General features: G+C 37.4%; 1 protein-coding gene across 1 annotated transcript; it reads right to left on the bottom strand.

Annotated features, from left to right (window-relative positions):
* Positions 1 to 1949: 1949 nt before the first annotated feature.
* LOC121294958 (RNA polymerase-associated protein LEO1-like) lies at positions 1950 to 10206 on the bottom strand. Its single transcript, XM_041219210.1, has 10 exons — positions 10111 to 10206; positions 8445 to 9212; positions 7988 to 8092; positions 7621 to 7715; positions 7145 to 7293; positions 5608 to 5742; positions 5063 to 5198; positions 4380 to 4572; positions 3393 to 3490; positions 1950 to 2245 (listed from the first exon to the last, which is right to left on the bottom strand). The coding sequence occupies exons 1-10, from the start codon at positions 10166 to 10168 to the stop codon at positions 2126 to 2128; spliced, it is 1857 nt and encodes a 618-aa protein (XP_041075144.1). The 5' UTR covers positions 10169 to 10206; the 3' UTR covers positions 1950 to 2125.
* Between the last annotated feature and the right edge of the window lie 8343 nt (positions 10207 to 18549).

Raw genomic sequence — 18549 nt, 5'->3', positions numbered from 1 at the left:
ATTTTGCAGGCTATGTGTGGAGTTCTAAATAGTCTTTTAGAAAGCACATAACCAGTGACTTACAATTTAATGCATTTAAAAAAAAAAAAAAATGAAGAAAGTGAAACTTCTGAGGAAACGAAGCCACCTTTCAGTTCCTGCTGTGTTTTAATCTTAACCTGGAAATTCATGCAACAGGAGCAAGGGTTGCAAGGAATAAACCTTGGGATTTGAAACAGAAATTATGTGCTTGTGACTTTTGGAAGGTGACATGCTTTAGAAGTTGATATGCTTTCACGGAGGTGAGACCAAAATGATTGGGGCTCCAAGGATGAGGAGCATGTATGCTGCCCCCAGGGGGAACCTGGAAAAATAGAGGGATTGTTAAGATTTGTCCAGGGGTCCCCTCTGCCTCTCGGAGAACCTTCCTCTCAGCGGTTCAAGGCCTAAGGTTGGGAAGTGACATCACTTGCCCCCAGAGGGAGACCATTGCAGAGGTGGCGCTGCATTTGGAGGAGGGGAGAAAGGTGGAAAATGCAAAAAGAACAGACAGAGAAAGTGTGTTTGAACCCAGGGCTTAAAAAGGCAGGTTAATTGACAGATCGGCTTGATTAACTAGGGAGTAGCCCCTGCACCTGCTCCCCGAATAACACTTAAAGGTTACAAAAAAACTACACAATGATTTAAAAACTGCAATGAAAGATGGACTTCCAGATCCCTCTAATATCTAATCTGTATCTCCAGACTCAAGTGTTGAAAAGCGATCCTTTCCAATGTCATTGCATTACATAAGTGTTGGTACTTTGATTTTACTTGTCAAACTCAAGAGCTCAAATAGATATCTATTTTCTGCCTCAAGCCGCAGTCTAATGGCTGTGGACCAGATTGAAAGAACAGCAGCATTTTCAAGCTTGTTCAGTTTAAAAAATATTTGACCAAAATATATACACAGTCCAGAACTAAAAACTGTACTATATTTTAGAAATCACCTTTGTGAAGATTTGTTTATCTGACATCAGTTCCTTGAGTAAGGAACTGGCACACAAGAGCCTATATTAAAAATGCAGCTGCTTTATTAGAGTGTTTCAAAAGGAATTCAGCAAGTTAAGCAAAACCACAGCAGGATAATTGAAAATGAATGTTCACTAATGTCATGAAGCTAAGACTACCAATTCACCAAGACCCCAACTGATGTAGTAGCCACTCATTGGGAAAGTATAAGGATGTTAGTAAATTGCTGGTTGTCTTACAGTTACACTGTTTATTTCATGGGTCTGCATATTTTAGTTACCGAAGTGGAACTTAAATGTTATTACGCGACTGTCATGAGCATCTTTCAATGGCAACATTTCTCATTTTTGTTGGTCTACCAATGGCTTGCAGACAAATGCATTGGGTCCCAGGTACTTCAAACTGAAAAACAGGGTTTAAATGAACATTGAGCCATTTTGTTAAGAATGTTTTTCAATCACTCCAATATCTTTTTAATCGTATATAACATGGCTGCTGGTTCTGTCAGTCAAGTTAACATATAAATTGCCTTATCTACTTACAAAATGACAGTGGATTCTTAACTACTGCCATTCAAGATTTATGCACTGTAATGTGTCCCTGTGTACTCTGTAGCAACATCAAGTATATACACAACTTAGCTCAGCAAACAAGCTTTTGAAATGAAGAATGCATCCTGTAAAAGATCACAACAATACAAGGCTGCTTTTACATGTTACACAATGACCAATTTAAAAGTGGTCTGCTTCCCAATTTCAAATGAAGAAATACTCTGCTTTACAACAAATCTGTAGAATGTTTCCTTTTACTTCTAAAAAGTGAATTGGTTTCTGTATAGTTTCTTGAACACAGAAACATAAAACTTGCCTTTGTTTGAAGAATTGTCACTATTTTTTTGCTGTATTTGAATTAAAGATTTTTTTTTTTAAACTGACTAAAAATAAAGAAATAAAAAATGCTGGGTGTTTTGCTTTGTACATTGTTTTTTATTATTTACTAGCTGTACAAACAATTGGTTCAAAAAGATTTAAACAACGATTATCAAAATATTCTAGAACATTATCTACGTGGATGACAGAAACCAGGTGGAAAGAAACGGAGGATGCATTTGCGATGAGAATTACACATTCTAAACCTACTCATCCTCTTCATCCTCTTCGTCACTGATGACGTACTTCTTGGGTTTTTTCGTGGATTTCTCATGGTCGTCGTCGTCGTCATCGTCAGCTTTCCTCTTCCCAGAACTTTCACCTTCCTGAAAAGTTGAACAAAACCCAACGGCTCTTTACAAAAGTCATTTCAACCCTGAAAAACAGAGCAGCAACAGCAAACTCTGACTACAGAGTTAATACACATGAACATGTTATTTGTATGCCCTTACAAATTGCAAGACACTGTCTCCAGTGCTTAAGCCAACTTGGCTTGGACTGCATGAAGTGTTGGTATATAGAATTATTTCAAAGGGACAGTTACTAAACCAATAATACTTTAAAAATATATATAGTTTTACCAAATATTAAAAAAAATAAAATATATATATTATTTATGACATATTTTAAAGCACTTTAAGTTTAACAAATCTAAAAATAAACCTTAGGTCCCATCTACAGGTGAGATATGGGACTGAATCTGCATTATAGGACAAGTAGTAGCACAAAAGTCACACTGGGAAATTAAAAAATAAAAAAAATAAATCACTCCAAACCAAAAAAATACTAATATGACACCCATAGTAAAACCTGACAACAGTATGATGAACTCTCAATGACATTTAAAATGACCTATATTATATAAAAAAATATATATATCAAAAAAATTATATATATATATAGATATATATAAAAAAAAAATATTGTATTTGTAGCCAAACTTTGCAGCAAGATAGTGTTACCTATAGTGCATCAATCTTACCAGCTGTGACAGGCCTGCTTTACAAGTCCTCTAGTTCGGACAAGAGCAAGCTTTCTCTGCTTTCAGTGCAGCTGGTGGCTAAAATTACTCTCCAGAGTTATTAACTCTAATTTCACATCAGTGGGGAGCAACTGAATCTGGGCTAAACTGAAATATTCAAATCAGCTTTAAACAAAGCATTATGTAGTCACTGCAAGAGAACTCCCTGCTGTACAAGTAACTTGCAGTAAAGCAGGCGTGATCTTAAGTCAATTAAAGTATTGTGGCAAAATAAAACCTCTGAATGCAATATGTTCTAAAATTTGCCTTTTTTATTCTGTTTGCAGAAGTTACATTATCTTGGCAGTTTAATTATGTATTCACAAAAAATGCAAATTGCACATTAGAATAAAACAGTATTAAATCAGGATAGGGTGTTGCTATGACTTAAAAATAACCTATTCACTTTGTAAAGAACACACTGGTTTTATAAAGAGCTACTGCATACACACCTCATCACTGTCGAGTTTCTTAGCCTTCAACAGTCTCTGTGCTCGATCCTCATCAGACCCCTCATCACTGTCAGAGGAGTAAATTCTGGCACGTTCCTCTGTAAGAAAAACAAAAAAAACAAGCAGTGTTAAATGAATTACAATTCTTAAGCAAGCAACCCAATAGTGAGTTTAAGTGGAATAACTTTCAAATCACATATGGTTTTCCAGTTGAGGATGTAAGGCCCAGCCTGGGATTTTAACCCTTTGTGGTCCTATGTCGGACCAGGTCCGACATTAGAATTTTCCCTTTCCAGTCCAATATCATCAAAAAGACGTAAAGCACAGGTCTCTAGTCGTTTTTTCTCCAGAAAAAGCAGATAACCTTTCAATGGCCGAGTGAGACCGACAGCAGCCGACTGAAGCCGGAAAACAAAAAAAGGGGCGTATCGGATCTATCCATGCACCACAGATACCAAGGACATAAACAAAGCAGATAGTTAGTGTTATAAAACGCGTCATCAGGAGAGGATTTATCATATCTATAAAGAGGTATGTGAAAAATACAGCGAACAAGGGGTGGGGCTTGGCTGGAGATAAAGTACTGAGTGTCCTTTTGCGATTCAATGCCTTTTAAACCTGTTTTACTCTGAAAAAAAAAAAAAAAATAAACAGTGTGTGTAAAAATAAATTGGACCTATTGCGCCTGACAGATTGCAGAATTAAGTTCCAGAAATATTACCTTTTGTGAACTTTCATTCACTCTGCAGATACTTTGTGTAGTTGTGAAAAGAAGCACAAGTTACAAATCAACATTTATTCATTTGTTTAAAAAAAAAAAAAAAAAAAGATCTGGTACCACTCCCCAGACGAAAAGACCAAGGAAGCTCAAGACTATCTACAAGTAATCCAAGCTTTTAGCCAACTATTGTACCAGATGCAATCTTTTTTTTGTTTTTTTTAAATATGTAAAAGTGAACAGACAGGCAAGTGTGATCTCAGGGGTACCTCTCACTCCGCTGCCGCCCCTATATTTGCTCTTGATGGCAGCCAGGCTGATAGATTCCTCTCCCTCTTCCTCCTCCTCGTAGCGGTCAGGCTCAAGGTAGTTGGCGCTGAGTCCTCGCTGGTGCTGCTTCTCCCTCATTCTGCGCTGCTGGGACTCCCTGCGAATCGAGGCACGCAGCCTCTCCTCCTCTTTCTGAACTCAACAGAATCACAATTTTAGCTTCTGAGGGTTCGGCTGATCAGAAAGGACCATGATGGTCACTGGCTCATAATAAAATAACCAAATCCAACTTGTGGACTGGGACTGGTCTTCATTGTTTCCACTATTACACCTTCACAGCAATTCAAGAAGTTTGTATGTCCCCATTTGCTTAATCTGTATATTACCTCCCCATTCTCAGACGCGGATCTTCTGCTACAAAATGTGTTGCTAACAATCGTGGCAAAGCTCAAAACAAATGCAGCCCTCTAAAAGGCCATTTTAGATTGATTACGGTATTTTCGGCACTCATAATTAAATAAACATTGAAAAGCCCTGTTAAAAAATAAATGTCTGTTTTTAGTACTGTGGGAATGTTTTAACATCAACACATCAGATGAGCTACTGATAGATGGATATTCACTGTCAAGAATACTAACAGCAGCCGGGACACACCAGACCTCCTTATTCACAGCATCCTTACCTTTATCATCTCATTGCGCTGAGACTCTGGGTCCCGGCCTGCCATTGGCAATATTCGAATTTTCTGGGTCTTAGAACACCTGTCTGCTAAGGACAGCGTCATCTTCCTGTGAGTGGCACTGTCTGTGGAATGTGGCCTGCACAGAACAAGAAAGGGTTCTCACTCTCCAGTCTCTTAAAAAAAAAAACAATATCCCTAAAGCACTTCTTCAAAACACTACAATGAGGGGGACTCGGCAATTAACAGACTAAGAAGGGTCAAGTTCAATTCTTTAGTACTTTTTCCAACAAAATGAAACAGTAATCTACAAGGGGACGTTCCAATTTCAGAATCATGGGAATTAACACATTTTTAATCCAAATTAACTTGGTAGAACACAAACACACTGTTCTAAGCTAATAAAAACATTAAGAATCCACTCCCTAGCCACATTTTATCAAGTGTCACCTCTGAAAAATTTCAGGTAAAGCATTGCTAGAATGAATTGTGATACTAACGCCTTGCACTTAATACCTCCATATTGTGTACACTGGCAGGGTACTCACCTGAATGTCAATTTGGTCTTAAACACAGCCTGTCCCTGGAGACCAGTACCCTGTCTGATGAAGAGATGGTTGTGATCTCCTTGCAGTGGAGCCTTGTAGACATCAAACACTTCATTTCCCAAGTGCAAGGACATGCTGGAACGGAAGAACACACACTCACCGTGAACCAAACCAGTACCAGGAGTGTACATCTCTCCCCCTCGTCAGCATGTCCAAAAATAACCTGCAACTTTAAAACTAGCAACATTCTCAAGGCTTCTGCTCAGTTTTCTTCCTGACTTGCTTATAAAGAGCAGACAACAGTCAGCGTGGATATCAAGAAATAAATACATACATCCCATTATCCTGCATGCTTTTTGCTTATAATGGACTAAACATTTTAGCATTTTACAGATCACAGATCATTAGGTACGATTTATTTAGCTCAAAGCAAGATGGCTCCCCTGGTGTACTACTGTAGTTAGATCTACAATAACTAATTATGAGTAGGTACAGTATGGCAATATCCCCCCCCCCCCCCCAAAACAAAAAACAATGATAAAAAAACCCAATGTTTTCTGATTAGCAGATGAACCTATGGGTCACATTTACTTTTAGTCAATTTTCCTGAAACTCATTTAACCTAGCTAAATGCGGTGCGAACTGGGCCATTAGCAGCCATAACTGCAATCACAATATGCAATCTATTTTGTCTACTTGGATGCAACAGAGATTATTTTGACACACACACACAACTGTGGCTGCAGTTTATACCCACTGCTGCAAAACATTGCCTTGTGTACTAAAATCATGACCTCTTGACTAAAGCCACAGTTGTGAGTTCCCTGGGCTTGTTTCATTGATGATTATCAAAATGTATATATAAATGGATGTACTTGTCCACACTGTTACATCTACAGTGGATATTGGTCATAGTGATCTCCTTTTTCATGATACTGAAATATTTACAGTGCTACTGACGATTAGGTAGTAAGACATACTTATCTTGAAGCACGACACTAAATTGCCATTGTTCTGCGATTCCAATAAATATATATATATATTATATATATATATATATATATATATATATATATATATATATATATATATAAATCGGACTGCCTAATACATAAATCTCCAAGGGTAGCTTCCATCGGACCACTTCACAATCCGTGCATTGCTTTCACAAGGGAGACAGTAGAGCTTCAGATTGCCTCGCCGTCGGTACACTTGTAGGTACTTATCAATAATGTGGGACACGGATACCTGGAAGAAACAGTAATTTGCTACTTATTGGAAAGTAGCAGTTCTCTCATCATACAGATAGTGCAGTACCTGTTGATGATATACAAATAGCCCTGTGCATTTGTTTGCAGTTTCTTCACTTACCTTCAATTTAAGTCTGGTTCTTCCTTCTTCATCCAACATTTCCTCATCTTCAAACTCATCCTCATAATACTGAGGGTCAAATGGCCTGAAAAACAGAAGTAGAAAATCATCTAACACCATTTGACAGTTTTGATTTTATTATTAGCAGGACTGAATAAACAGTTACCTTGGTTCCACACTGAGAAAGTTAGGCAGTTTGACAAAGTAGAGGTCGCTTCCCAGGTCAGTGTTGACTTTGGGAATCTCTACTTCTATCCTTGTTTCTGGAACAGGTTCTTCCTCTGGATGATCAGCTTCCATTCCATCCTCATTGTCCTGGGATACCAAACATGAATTAATCACCTTGGACCCAAAGCAGCCAAAGTCAAAATATTCCTTAACATTTTAATCTGGTTTTAAACCTGTAGGATATACAGATAAATTAGCTTGTGATGCAATCAGCTGACACAAAACACAGACAGACAGTCACCGCCAACACTTATCCACATATGAAACTCTTGACGATATGTGCTGAAGAACGTCACACCAAGTTACCCAAAAGGATAATCTGTTCTCTAGATGTGTAAAACTAAACATACATAGTTACTGGCTGGGAACAGATACTGAGATAAAAATCAAAATACTTCAGAGCACTACACTCACAAGTGGCTGTCCTGGGGTGGTGGGCTTTTCAGTATCGCTGTCTGAGGAAATATCATCAGCTTCTCCAAAGAGGTCATCTGCCGCAGGTTTATTTTCTATAAGAAACAGTAACACAATCTCAACATCATGCATTCAGACAACAAGGCTGCATACAGGTCTGTAAAGTATTTCTCACTCAAACCTTGTATCCGACAAATAACTTTTTCATTCATTAAGGATGAATAGAATTCAACAACTTGTTAGCTGTGCTACCGATATGACGTGCAACATCAAACAAATTTTGCTCTGAATTGCAAGCCTATACACAAGCAATATAGCAAGGAGTCCGCTTCATTTAAAATTAATCAACTAAATGGATGCAATTTACCTTTGTGTCCTCCAGCATCACTGTCAGAATCAGAATCTGATGCTACTGTCTTCTTGTGCTTTTGTCTCACAAAGTCATCTTCACTGTCACTGCCTTTAGGAGATTCTGTAAGAAAAAATTAGAAGAAAATGTATAATGGACTTCTTATTTTGATTATGGGGTTAAGCAATGATTTTTTTCAGACCTTAAGTGATGCTTGAATAAATTAAAAAAAAGAAGAAAAAAAGATATATTTAAATTCATTTTAATGATGTGCATTAAATGTGTTATTGGGTATCACTATTACTCTGAAACTGAATTTTAATGTGTTTTACAGAACTGCCGACTGTCTCTCAAGAAGATATCTTCTACTGTAGAACTGCGACAATGCCAAACAGGCGACTCCTGTTGACGCAATGAAGGTGTAAGAAAACGATGCTTCAGGAAGTTAAGAACAGGTTTGTTTTTTGCCCCCTACCTGACTTGCGCTCCTGATGATGTTCTTCTTCATCATCATCAGAGCGCCTGTGCTCTTCATCCGAGTGCTGTGGTTTTGCCTCGTCGTCTGACTGATCACTTTTGGCCCACTTCTCATCCTCCGAATGGGCCTCTTTTCCTGAGCCCTCAGCCTCAGAGTGGGGACTTGCAGTGTGGGACCTGGGGCTTACAACCTCAGACCTGGGGCTCGCGACTTCAGACCGGGGACTAGCTGCCTCGGACCGTGGGCTGCCTGCCTCTGAATGGGCGCTAGCCGCCTCAGACCGGGGACTGGGTGCCTCAGAATGAGGACTGCCTGCCTCAGACTGCGGACTGCCCCCTTCAGACTGCGGACTGCCCCCTTCAGACTGCGGACTGCCCCCTTCAGACTGCGGACTGCCCGCCTCAGACTGCGGACTGCCCGCGTGAGACCTGTGACCGCCATCTTCCTCATCGTGGTGCCCTTCTGAACCACTGTGGTGCTCCATGTCTGAATGCTCACTGTCTTCCTGCTCAGAATGCACACTGGCCTCCGACTGGTTGTCTGACTTCTCTGACCTGTTGTCACTTCCACTGTGTTGGGAGCCATGCTCGTCCTCACTATCATCGCCAAACAGCTCCTTGTTACTGGGCTGTCCTGCATCTCTGTCGTCGTCGTCATCATCATCATCATCACGGTGACCTTCCCTTTCACTGTCACTCCCTGATGCATTACTCACAGACCTGGGCTGTTCTTGCTCAGAGTCAGAGCCAGACCCCGATCCAGAATCTAACAAGAGAGGGATGTTCTGTCACTGTGGATCTATTCTGAATTACAGATAATAGGCAAACAGAACAGCTGAATGTTGATTCACTATTTTAAACACTCAATCATTAAAGAGAAAGCGCTTTTATCTTCGTCTTTTTTTTTTATTTAATTTTTTTAACTCCAGTTACTTTAATATTGCTAACATTGGTATACTTGAATACACCAACATATTCAAATTACTGAGTCTATTGAAAGATTGTCAATTTAATATAATAAGACATTATGTTTTACAGATCCCGTGAAATGAACACAATTCAGCTAGTTGGTAAGGTCATTAAGCTCAATGTGCAAAACAAAAAACAATCATATCTTAGAATCAATTTTTATTGTCTATAACACAGTTCTTGAGAAACCTACTGTACTGCATTCTGATTCTATGCTAAAATAAGCAACATGTTCCATACAAGGCAAAGTACTGTACTAACGGGCTGCAGTAAAATTTAAAGTTTAATATTCGTATTTTATGCACTATGAGATTGCAAACATACATTTTCTACCATATCACGATTGGTGATTTCAATGAAACTATGTATTTTTTTTTTCCAGCACTTAATGGGACAAGACTGCTGCTGATAATACACGTCGTTTACACTCTAAACTTTTCCCACTAAACGCTTTAACCAAATGAACAATAATAATAATAATAATAATAATAATAATAATAATAATAATAATAATAATAATTTACCATGATTACTACATCACATACCACGTTATTACACCACGTTACGTGACGAGAATGTGTTTAAACAAAAAAAAAATTAAGCAAACACAATTAAACTAAACTCATAAGTAAAACCGTTAAATGTACAAAGAAATTATGTATGGAATAACTATTCCTCCAAAAGGAAAGGGTTACCTTTGTGTTCATTCTCGCTGTCACCGTCGCTCCCAAACAAATCCTCCATGTCCGCCATTTTTCAGAGTCACCGAGACTGGAAGTAAAACAGATCGTATTTGCTTCCTGTCGCTGTCGTAAAAAATGACTGCGCTAAAATGTTTGACCAGGAGATAGCGCTGCAGGACGCAAGGGTTTGCCTCTGGAATGTCTTTGGTAGAAAAAAAACTGCAAAGAAATACTTTGACCGAAGCTTATTGCTGCTACATGGAAAAACAGGTGATTATTGATTTTCATGTAATGATGTTCTTTTACATAGTTTGTAGCATGTTTCAATTTAAATGCTTTTCTACCATGACCATATTGGTTTGGGGGAAAAAGCTAATTCACTTCCCAGGAAATGCAGGAATGAATATTCAACAGTGTTCCAGTCAAGGCTGTTAATGGTAATATTTTTTATTTAAGATTTAAAACATAAAACATAAAAAATAAATAATGTATCACATACAAAGAAAAAAACAGGATCCGTCCTGTAATAAAAGTACAGTAGGTACAAAACAGTCCAATTTACAAAAATGTCAGGCTCACCATTAAGTGATATACATGTTTTTGTTAAGTATCAATTACATTATATCGCTGCATCTTGTAACGCGTTTTGTGATGGTGATAAAAAAAAAAAAGATTGATTGATATAGCCTTTGCAATTAAAATGTGGCGATAAAATAACAAAATTATAAGCAAAGCCATAAAGACAGCATATAAATCTCTCTCTCTCTCTTTTTTTTTTTTACTATATTAGTTTGTACTAAACTGCTTTGTATCTCGAATGTTTCCTGTCTTTTGAACTGTGAAAATACATTCACCACAATATTTCGTTTTTCTTATAAAGCACAATAAAAATGTGAACAATTTTATAGTATTTTTTGTAATTATTTTTGTATTTTATGTAATATAAAATGCATTCAGCTCGAGACTTAATTGGAGGTAGCTGAATTCTGTTGTCATGTGGATTCATATACACACAAATGCACTGTGTGACTGGGACTTTTAATCATGTAGTTTATCCAGGGCATCAATAAACTGTAGGATTTCAGTCAGTGAGCTGAAACCTATATCCTTTCTGAGACTCTTGAAGAAAAAATCTGGAGCCTAAATGGGAGAAGAAAAAAGAAAAGATTGTGAGAAACAACAGTGAAAGTCTTACAGGGGACAGTTCTATTTCACCTGTCTGTTTTCAAACTCACAGATTAAGGCTTTAGTTTAAAAAATCCTTAATACCTCAACAGTCTGTCATTGTGACATTTTTATGAACATTGGCTGTTGTTTATTACAGGTAATCTTTAGTTAGTTCACCCTATAGTGACATCTACTGGATAAAACCAGGTAGTGCAACTAATAAAGTCATGTAGGGTTCTTTTATTCTTTTTAATCTCAGTCAGCAGCATATCACAAAAGTCTCATTTCTTATTTGTCTCTTGAGACCACAACCTTTATATTACAGTCAGTCTTACCTCCTTGCGTAATTGCTGTAGCTGGTGCATCAATGGTCCATCATACGCTGCAAACAGGTTGAGACAGAAGTCAAGTTTATTTTCTTTTAACCACACGGCAACATCTTCCTTTGTCCAGGTGCTCACAACTGAGACACTTTTACTGGCCATCTGCTGGTTTGCATTTGAAGGTATAATCGGACCTTGTAAAAAAATAAAAATAAATAAATAGTGATATTATAATTACATGATAATGCAATGGTTCTGTACCAATCATATGGTAACACAAGAGAATATATAATAATTTATAATATAATAATAATTTATAATATAAGATTAATAATTTCACCCATTGGTAGAATGGGGCCACAGTGGTAATATTTACCTGTGTATTCATACCTTTTTGAAATATTACACATGTGAAATTCATTGCTGTGCAATACTTGTTCCACCTCAGTGGATGTGTGCTGCTGGTAATGCAGTGTTCTCTTATGAGGGGCCGCTTGTATTTTGATGGTAACCTATTGATATTTTTTCTTATCTTTTCTGTAAGGGGTATTATAATGCACCCACAGCTGGTTCATATCATAAGAAGCTTTCACCTCAGCTAAGGCAAGCTCTCTTTGAACTTTGAACTTTACTGCAGCCTGTTAGTTTTTTGTTTATTTGGTCCCTCACACAAATAAATACAAGTCATTTAGATTTTTTTCATTAGTTTTGCAGTTATGTTCAAAATTACTGCCTTCCCATCTTTACAAGAAAAACATTTTTTCCCATTCAGTTAGACCAACCATGATCCAGTTTAACAGATTATTGTTATTTGTTCATTTAGCAGAAGCCTTTATCCAAGGAAGCTTACAGAGACTAGGGTGTGTGAACTATGCATCAGCTGCAGAGTCACTTACAACCACATCTCACCTGAAAGACGGAACACAAGGAGGCTAAGTGACTTTCTCAGGGTTACGCAGTGAGCCAGTGAGTGAGCCGGGATTTGAACCGGGGACCTCCTTCTTTAACCACTGAAACTATACTGCATTATGACAATTTTGGTTCTCTTTAGCATGCTAAACAAGGGATCTGCCCCGAAGAATGATGTCGTTATATAAATATGAACTACTGATTTTGACCCTCGTTATATACAGTAGTGTTTAGGTAGTTGTTTGTGTTTAAATGAATAATGTACTTGCCCTCCTTTTAGCAATGCCATCTGGATTATCTAAGAACACGTATAAATGCAGCCGGGTAAAAGCATAGTGCCTTCAGACTGTGTAATGCAACTGCCGGTTGTAAGATAAATTAGGGAATTGGGTTTTCTTGGCCTCATAACAATTCTGATATCCTGTGACTTTCAAAAGCAGCCCTTAAAGGTCTAGTAAATTCACAAGAACAAGAAAAACAAGTCACTTCCTTGTTGTATTGGACTAATTTCAGCTGGGAATATGCGCACTGTGCCTGAAATGTGTCTCTAAACAATACAACCAGGCTACAAGTCTCAGTCATTCCAGTTGAATATAGAAACATCAATCAGTTGCTCATATAAAACCCCCTGTTTATTCATTATGAACTTGCACAGTACTAATATGTAAAGACATAAGGTTTCTAGTAGAATTTAGATTTTGAATGTATTTCTGCATCTGTGTGTTATAATTATATTGTCATATGACCAGCAATATAATTATATTGTCAAAAAGTTATAATCAAGTCTCGAAAATGATTAGAAGCATTGTAATGTAATGGATAGCTAACAAAAACATGCAAGAAAGAAAGAAAGAAAGAAAGAAAGAAAGAAAGTTTACCTTTAGCTGCATCATTACTTAGTGGTGCATAGCCCCCAATAAGCTTTATCAGCTGGTTCATGCTCTCCTCAAATATACTTTTTTGGGTGAAATCAACCCAAAGTTTGGTCCCTAAAACAGCTCCCAGCCACCCGTCTGGCTTATAGTTTCTTTGCATCATGAGTGGGATCATCTCTTTTCGTAATTGGAAACTGTACTCAGCCTCTACAAGGAAGACGGGTTGAGAGGTAGGGTTTCATCAGAAGTCTTTTCAATCTACTAGAAACATTTATTTATGAATTTCAAATGTCTAAATTATTTTTTATTTAACCAGGGTATTACCCTTGGGATATCTCATTTGCATGGGGGTCTTTCTGTTGTGATATACTGTATCTTGTTTATAGAATACCATGGACAAATAACAAGCTATATCATTACCATGGAAAGGTTGGGCCCCATACAGAATGGGGGTGGAAGTGAAATACTGTACCTGTTCTGCAATTAGGGCTTTCTTTGTATTTAGGAGAGATACATATAATAACAACATAGGCCTGCTCCACTGCCTCAGCCATGGCCTGCAGTGTGGATCCGGCCATGTTCTCCACATCCATCCACACCTTGATCCCCACACTCTGCAATACAAACCTTCAAGTCTTACATTCAAAGTAGTGTTGACATAGCAAGCCAAGACAGAAATATTTAGAAACAAAAACCATTAATCAGGATTTTTTCAGTTTTTGACGTATCAGTATCCAGAAAGAAAAGGAGTACAAAAAGTGTATAAAAGAAGACATTGCTATTTAGTGTGGAGAAAATCCATGAAAGAAAAAAAAACAGATAAATGCAATTTTATTGGGCTCTTACCAAGATGTGATTGATCGATCGATAGATAGATAAAAACAAATGTAAAATGGTTGACTAACCTGTAGTCTTTTATTCACCTCCAACATAACTTTCTGGTTTTCCCATTGGTAGCTGATCATCACATGTCCTGTTGTCTCTGGTTGTCATATAACCCATACAATATTATGAATAATTGGTAATGGCACTTCATCATATTTGCATATAGAGCACTGAATTAAATCAAAGTCTATGGCACTACCATATGCATCATTTACCCATAAAAAGTATCTTGATGGGTGCCACCCTTTAAACAGGTAATGTTGTTTTCACAGTAGCATTGCACAAACCCCTTTTTTATTTGAATGTACCTGGTTGTGAGCTCTCCCTCTTTGTCTTTGATTTTTCCTCAGCTTGCTTTTCTATCACCCATCTTGCTCCCTGGGCTGTGTTAGAAACGCCACTGTCGCTGTCTTTGGACAGTTCTTCCAGGAGCTTCATCAGATCGCTGTCTGTGATGTAATCATAGATACTGACTGTATATTACTCTGGTTGCAGGTTTAAAAATATCTTTTTTTTTTACATTTTGTCTTTGAATTTTGCCCCTACTACAATAATCAATCTTGGTGACAAGTGTCCCTTCCATATTAAAGGAGCACAAACTACACCTCGTTTCTCCTATTGGCTTCAGTGCAGAGCATACTACTAATATGCTACCCTTGTTTCCTCACAGATATCCTGGAAAAAGCTGTAACAAAAGGACTTCTATTAAAGGAATAGGTTAGATTTTTTTATCTCTTGCCTATTATTTTTATGTGCTTTTGAAAACTGCATTTGCAAAGTCTTGATGTGATGACAACTATGATTTAAGACTTCTTGACGTAGGGTCTAGAACTCAATTATAGGCCTTCTCCATATCTTAGAAGCGAGCATTATGTGCTTGTGGAGGCCAGGCTTATTTAGCAAGTGCCTAAAAAAAAATAACTGAAGTCTTGTCTAGTGCTCTGTTTGTTTTTACTTGAACCATACTTTCTTTTAGCTTTTCCCGTGTTGTTTGATGAAAGGCAAGCTGCCAAACAACCTTGACAGCAAATATCTTCTCTCGGCTGCTGCCACTTTCCATCATCAGCATTAATTTTGGAATCGCTCCAGCTTGAAACATCTAAAATAACATCAATAATGTGAGTGGGCATTATCCAAAGCGATTTACAGAGACTATGCATCAGGTTGAACTATGCATCAACAACTGCTACTGCAGAGTCACTTGCAATAGAACCTGGGTTTTATGTCTTATCCTAAGGACGGAGCCCTTCACATGTAATTGACAATAGTAGTTATTACCCTTCATACCTTGATTTTATTTTTCTCACAAGTTGCAATGAGACCCAACCCTTCAGCAATTTCTTCAGACCTGTAACCACGACAACGGCGATTTGGCGCGGTTAAAGCTCCCTGGAGCAGCCTAAGCATGTTCTCTATGGCACCTTCAAAAAGAAGCATACCAGTAATGAAATAATAGTACACAGTAGCTTTAAAATACCAGTTTCAGACAAATACAATCAGTGTGTCTGGATCAATACAAACAGATTATACTTGCTTTACTGGTTTAGTTGTATCTATGTTTAGTTTAAACTCAGGTAATGACTAAACATTGAACAATAGTCAACTTGAGGGGCACACATTTAAAGAACCTTATTCAGTACCTGATTCGTCCATGATAAGATCAGATTCATCCTCGTCGATAATGTAGCCCAACAGCATGATAGACACCACCTTTAAGAGCTCATCCTCTACTTTGGTGTAGCTCGAGACTTTCTGCACAGTATTTGCTTGACGAAGAAGGGGTCTGTTCTCGTGCACCTTGGCAACGTTATGCAGTATGCAGAGGGAAGCCTTTACTAAATAGTAGACATTCTGTCACACAAATGCAAATCTGTTAGCGAGATCGATGCACGAACCTTAATCTTTCCATAAAAAAGTACTGCTTATATTGACTTTGTTTAAAAAATAAACATGTCACCTACAAGGTCATTCTGCATATAGCTGTACTAACAAAAAACATACTGCAATGAACTGTTTCTAGGATTTCTCAAATACTATTGAAAAGTTCCCAAGGCTTCTTGTAAGTTCTGTTGAGTGAATGTCCGGTGTTCTAGAGTATACAGTGGCAACACTTTTTTCTTTAGGTTTACAAAAGGCAATACCAGTAATTATACCAACCTTCTGATCCAGTTTTTCCTTGTAGGGTGTATGATCAAGAATTGCTACCAGATGTTGTATTAGTCCAAGATTACCAAGCTCTTGTCCTGCAAAGTAAGGACATTTAGTGATATTGGTATTTTATTAATGTAATTTTTGAAGCACATATTTGCAGGTTTTTTTTTTATACCATTCACTTACCAAAAATTAGACTTGCATCACTGAAGTTCCATATTGCACTTAATGTGTAGTAAGCAGGGAACCAAACAGCATTGCTACTGAAGAAGCCAGCGTTGGAGAAATGAATCAAGAGCCGAACAAGCAATTCTACAAGAAGGAAAAGAGACACAAACAAAAACTGTAAACTCATAAGATCACCAAGAAGGTCGCATAAGCCCAGTGATGTAGTGTGTCACTGACAGGGAACTGATATTGAAAATACCCTTTTTTGCTCATTTAGTAACTGATTAAGTCATTTGCCAAACATGTCTCGACTTTGGTTTCATGTATAACCCCTATTTAATTTAGGCCTCTTCAAATCAATTTGTGGCTGAAAAAAACAGCAGTGACATGCATGCAGTGAACTGAGTCAATGTGGGAGGATATTTAGATTAATATATCTCAGACACACGTATTCATTTAAATTAATATTGCTATACATTTGCTTAACTTATTCACAAATGAAGGCTCCCCAATCAAAATAAAGGTACATGTAGGCTTCAGTATATAAATTCACTGGGTATTATTAAAGGTACCTGCCCCGCCTTCTTTGACCAGAAGCTCTCCAAGTGTACAGCGATCCTGATCAGCTTTGTATTTAAAATAGAGCTGACACAGCTGCTTAAGAAGTCCAAGGGCTTCTTCATTGTCATAGCTGAGAAAGCAAGTAGGAAGAAATACTTAGGCAAGGGCACAATTCACAAAGCAGCAACATTGTACTGACAAAAAACATGCACCCTTTGAAGAGGCATAACCTGAAATAAATAACTAATTAATGGGGTAACATGTAACATGAACAGTTGTTTATCTCTTTCCAGAAAAAAAATCTGACAATGAAATTTGGGAGTAAAAAGCTATAAATAACAAGGATTGTAAAACAATTGCCAAGGCAGTCAAATATGTATTAAAGACCATCCTTGTAGTGAAGGCGTTTGAAACGATTCCCTTGTACAAGATTGGGATATTCAGTGCTGCCCTCCATCAAGCATTTGAGCATGCCTAGAGATAGGATGAATGTACTAGTGCAGCTGTGCACGAGTAATGTATGTACAGTGTTAAATCACCAGTATCTTCACCAAATCCTTGTATATATGAAGGGATGCTGATTTGAGAAAATGAAACTTGAAACTTGAAAACTTCATATATTTAATAGATTCAGCTGAAATCCAGGTATTGTATCATAGACATTTTTAGTATATGTGAAACATTACCTTTTCAGATCCTTTAGTGATTTCAGAATTGGTTCCATCTCCTGTGCAGTTTCCATGTTGTGATTACTTCAAAGTATTTATTTTTTCTTCCAACAATCAAATAAAAAATCACGGACACAAATGTTTAATATTTAGTTTGTGACACAAATGGTTTGTCCTGGTTATACGCAATCTACAAGAAATCAAATAGCAAACAACTAAGTTGCAGTATTTTGTGTATTTGAGGCTACAGTATTGTTGTCAATGTAATTTACAGTTTTATTGCCAAACAGCGTGTGTTTTTCAGACACAAATGTCACAGTGGAAATGCATTAAGAGATCAGCAACCAAAATGCATGCTGTTAATTCAGGTCTAGAGAAAGACATATCAAATGTATATGGGTTGCAGACACATATCAAGCTGTGGTTAAATTTACCAAAGTGCAAATCTAAAATACATTTTTATATTGGTAATACTGCTGTCAAAAGACAATCAAGGCATAACAATATAACTTGAATAAGTACCTGTAATCTTTAGTACATGATACAGTACTGGTAAAGGAAAGTTTTTTTGTTTTTTTTCTTGATAAGAAAAAGCTCGTTTTCAGATACAATAGATTCACAATCGTATTCAAATTCCACATATTATCTCACAGTTGAATGTGACCTATGGGGCTTAATACACAATTCAATATGTGCCATATCAAAGCAGGATAGAGTATAACCTACCTCTGTTTCTAGTATTAA

Source organism: Polyodon spathula, chromosome 19, assembly GCF_017654505.1.
Source record: "Polyodon spathula isolate WHYD16114869_AA chromosome 19, ASM1765450v1, whole genome shotgun sequence".
NCBI lineage: Eukaryota > Metazoa > Chordata > Actinopteri > Acipenseriformes > Polyodontidae > Polyodon > Polyodon spathula.
Note: the sequence above shows the minus strand (reverse complement) of the source record. Positions and strands in the feature narration are given on the sequence as shown.

What these genes read in the sequence shown, in the direction of transcription:
- LOC121294958 (XM_041219210.1), bottom strand. Translation starts at nt 10,168, where the DNA reads ATGGCGGACATGGAGGATTTGTTTGGGAGCGACGGTGACAGCGAGAAT. An exon ending in TTTCTCAGTGTGGAACCAAG is followed by an intron (nt 5,743 to 7,144) that starts GTAACTGTTTAT and finishes CTTCCGTTCCAG; the next exon opens with CATGTCCTTGCACTTGGGAA. An exon ending in AGCGCAATGAGATGATAAAG is followed by an intron (nt 4,573 to 5,062) that starts GTAAGGATGCTG and finishes TGTTGAGTTCAG; the next exon opens with AAAGAGGAGGAGAGGCTGCG.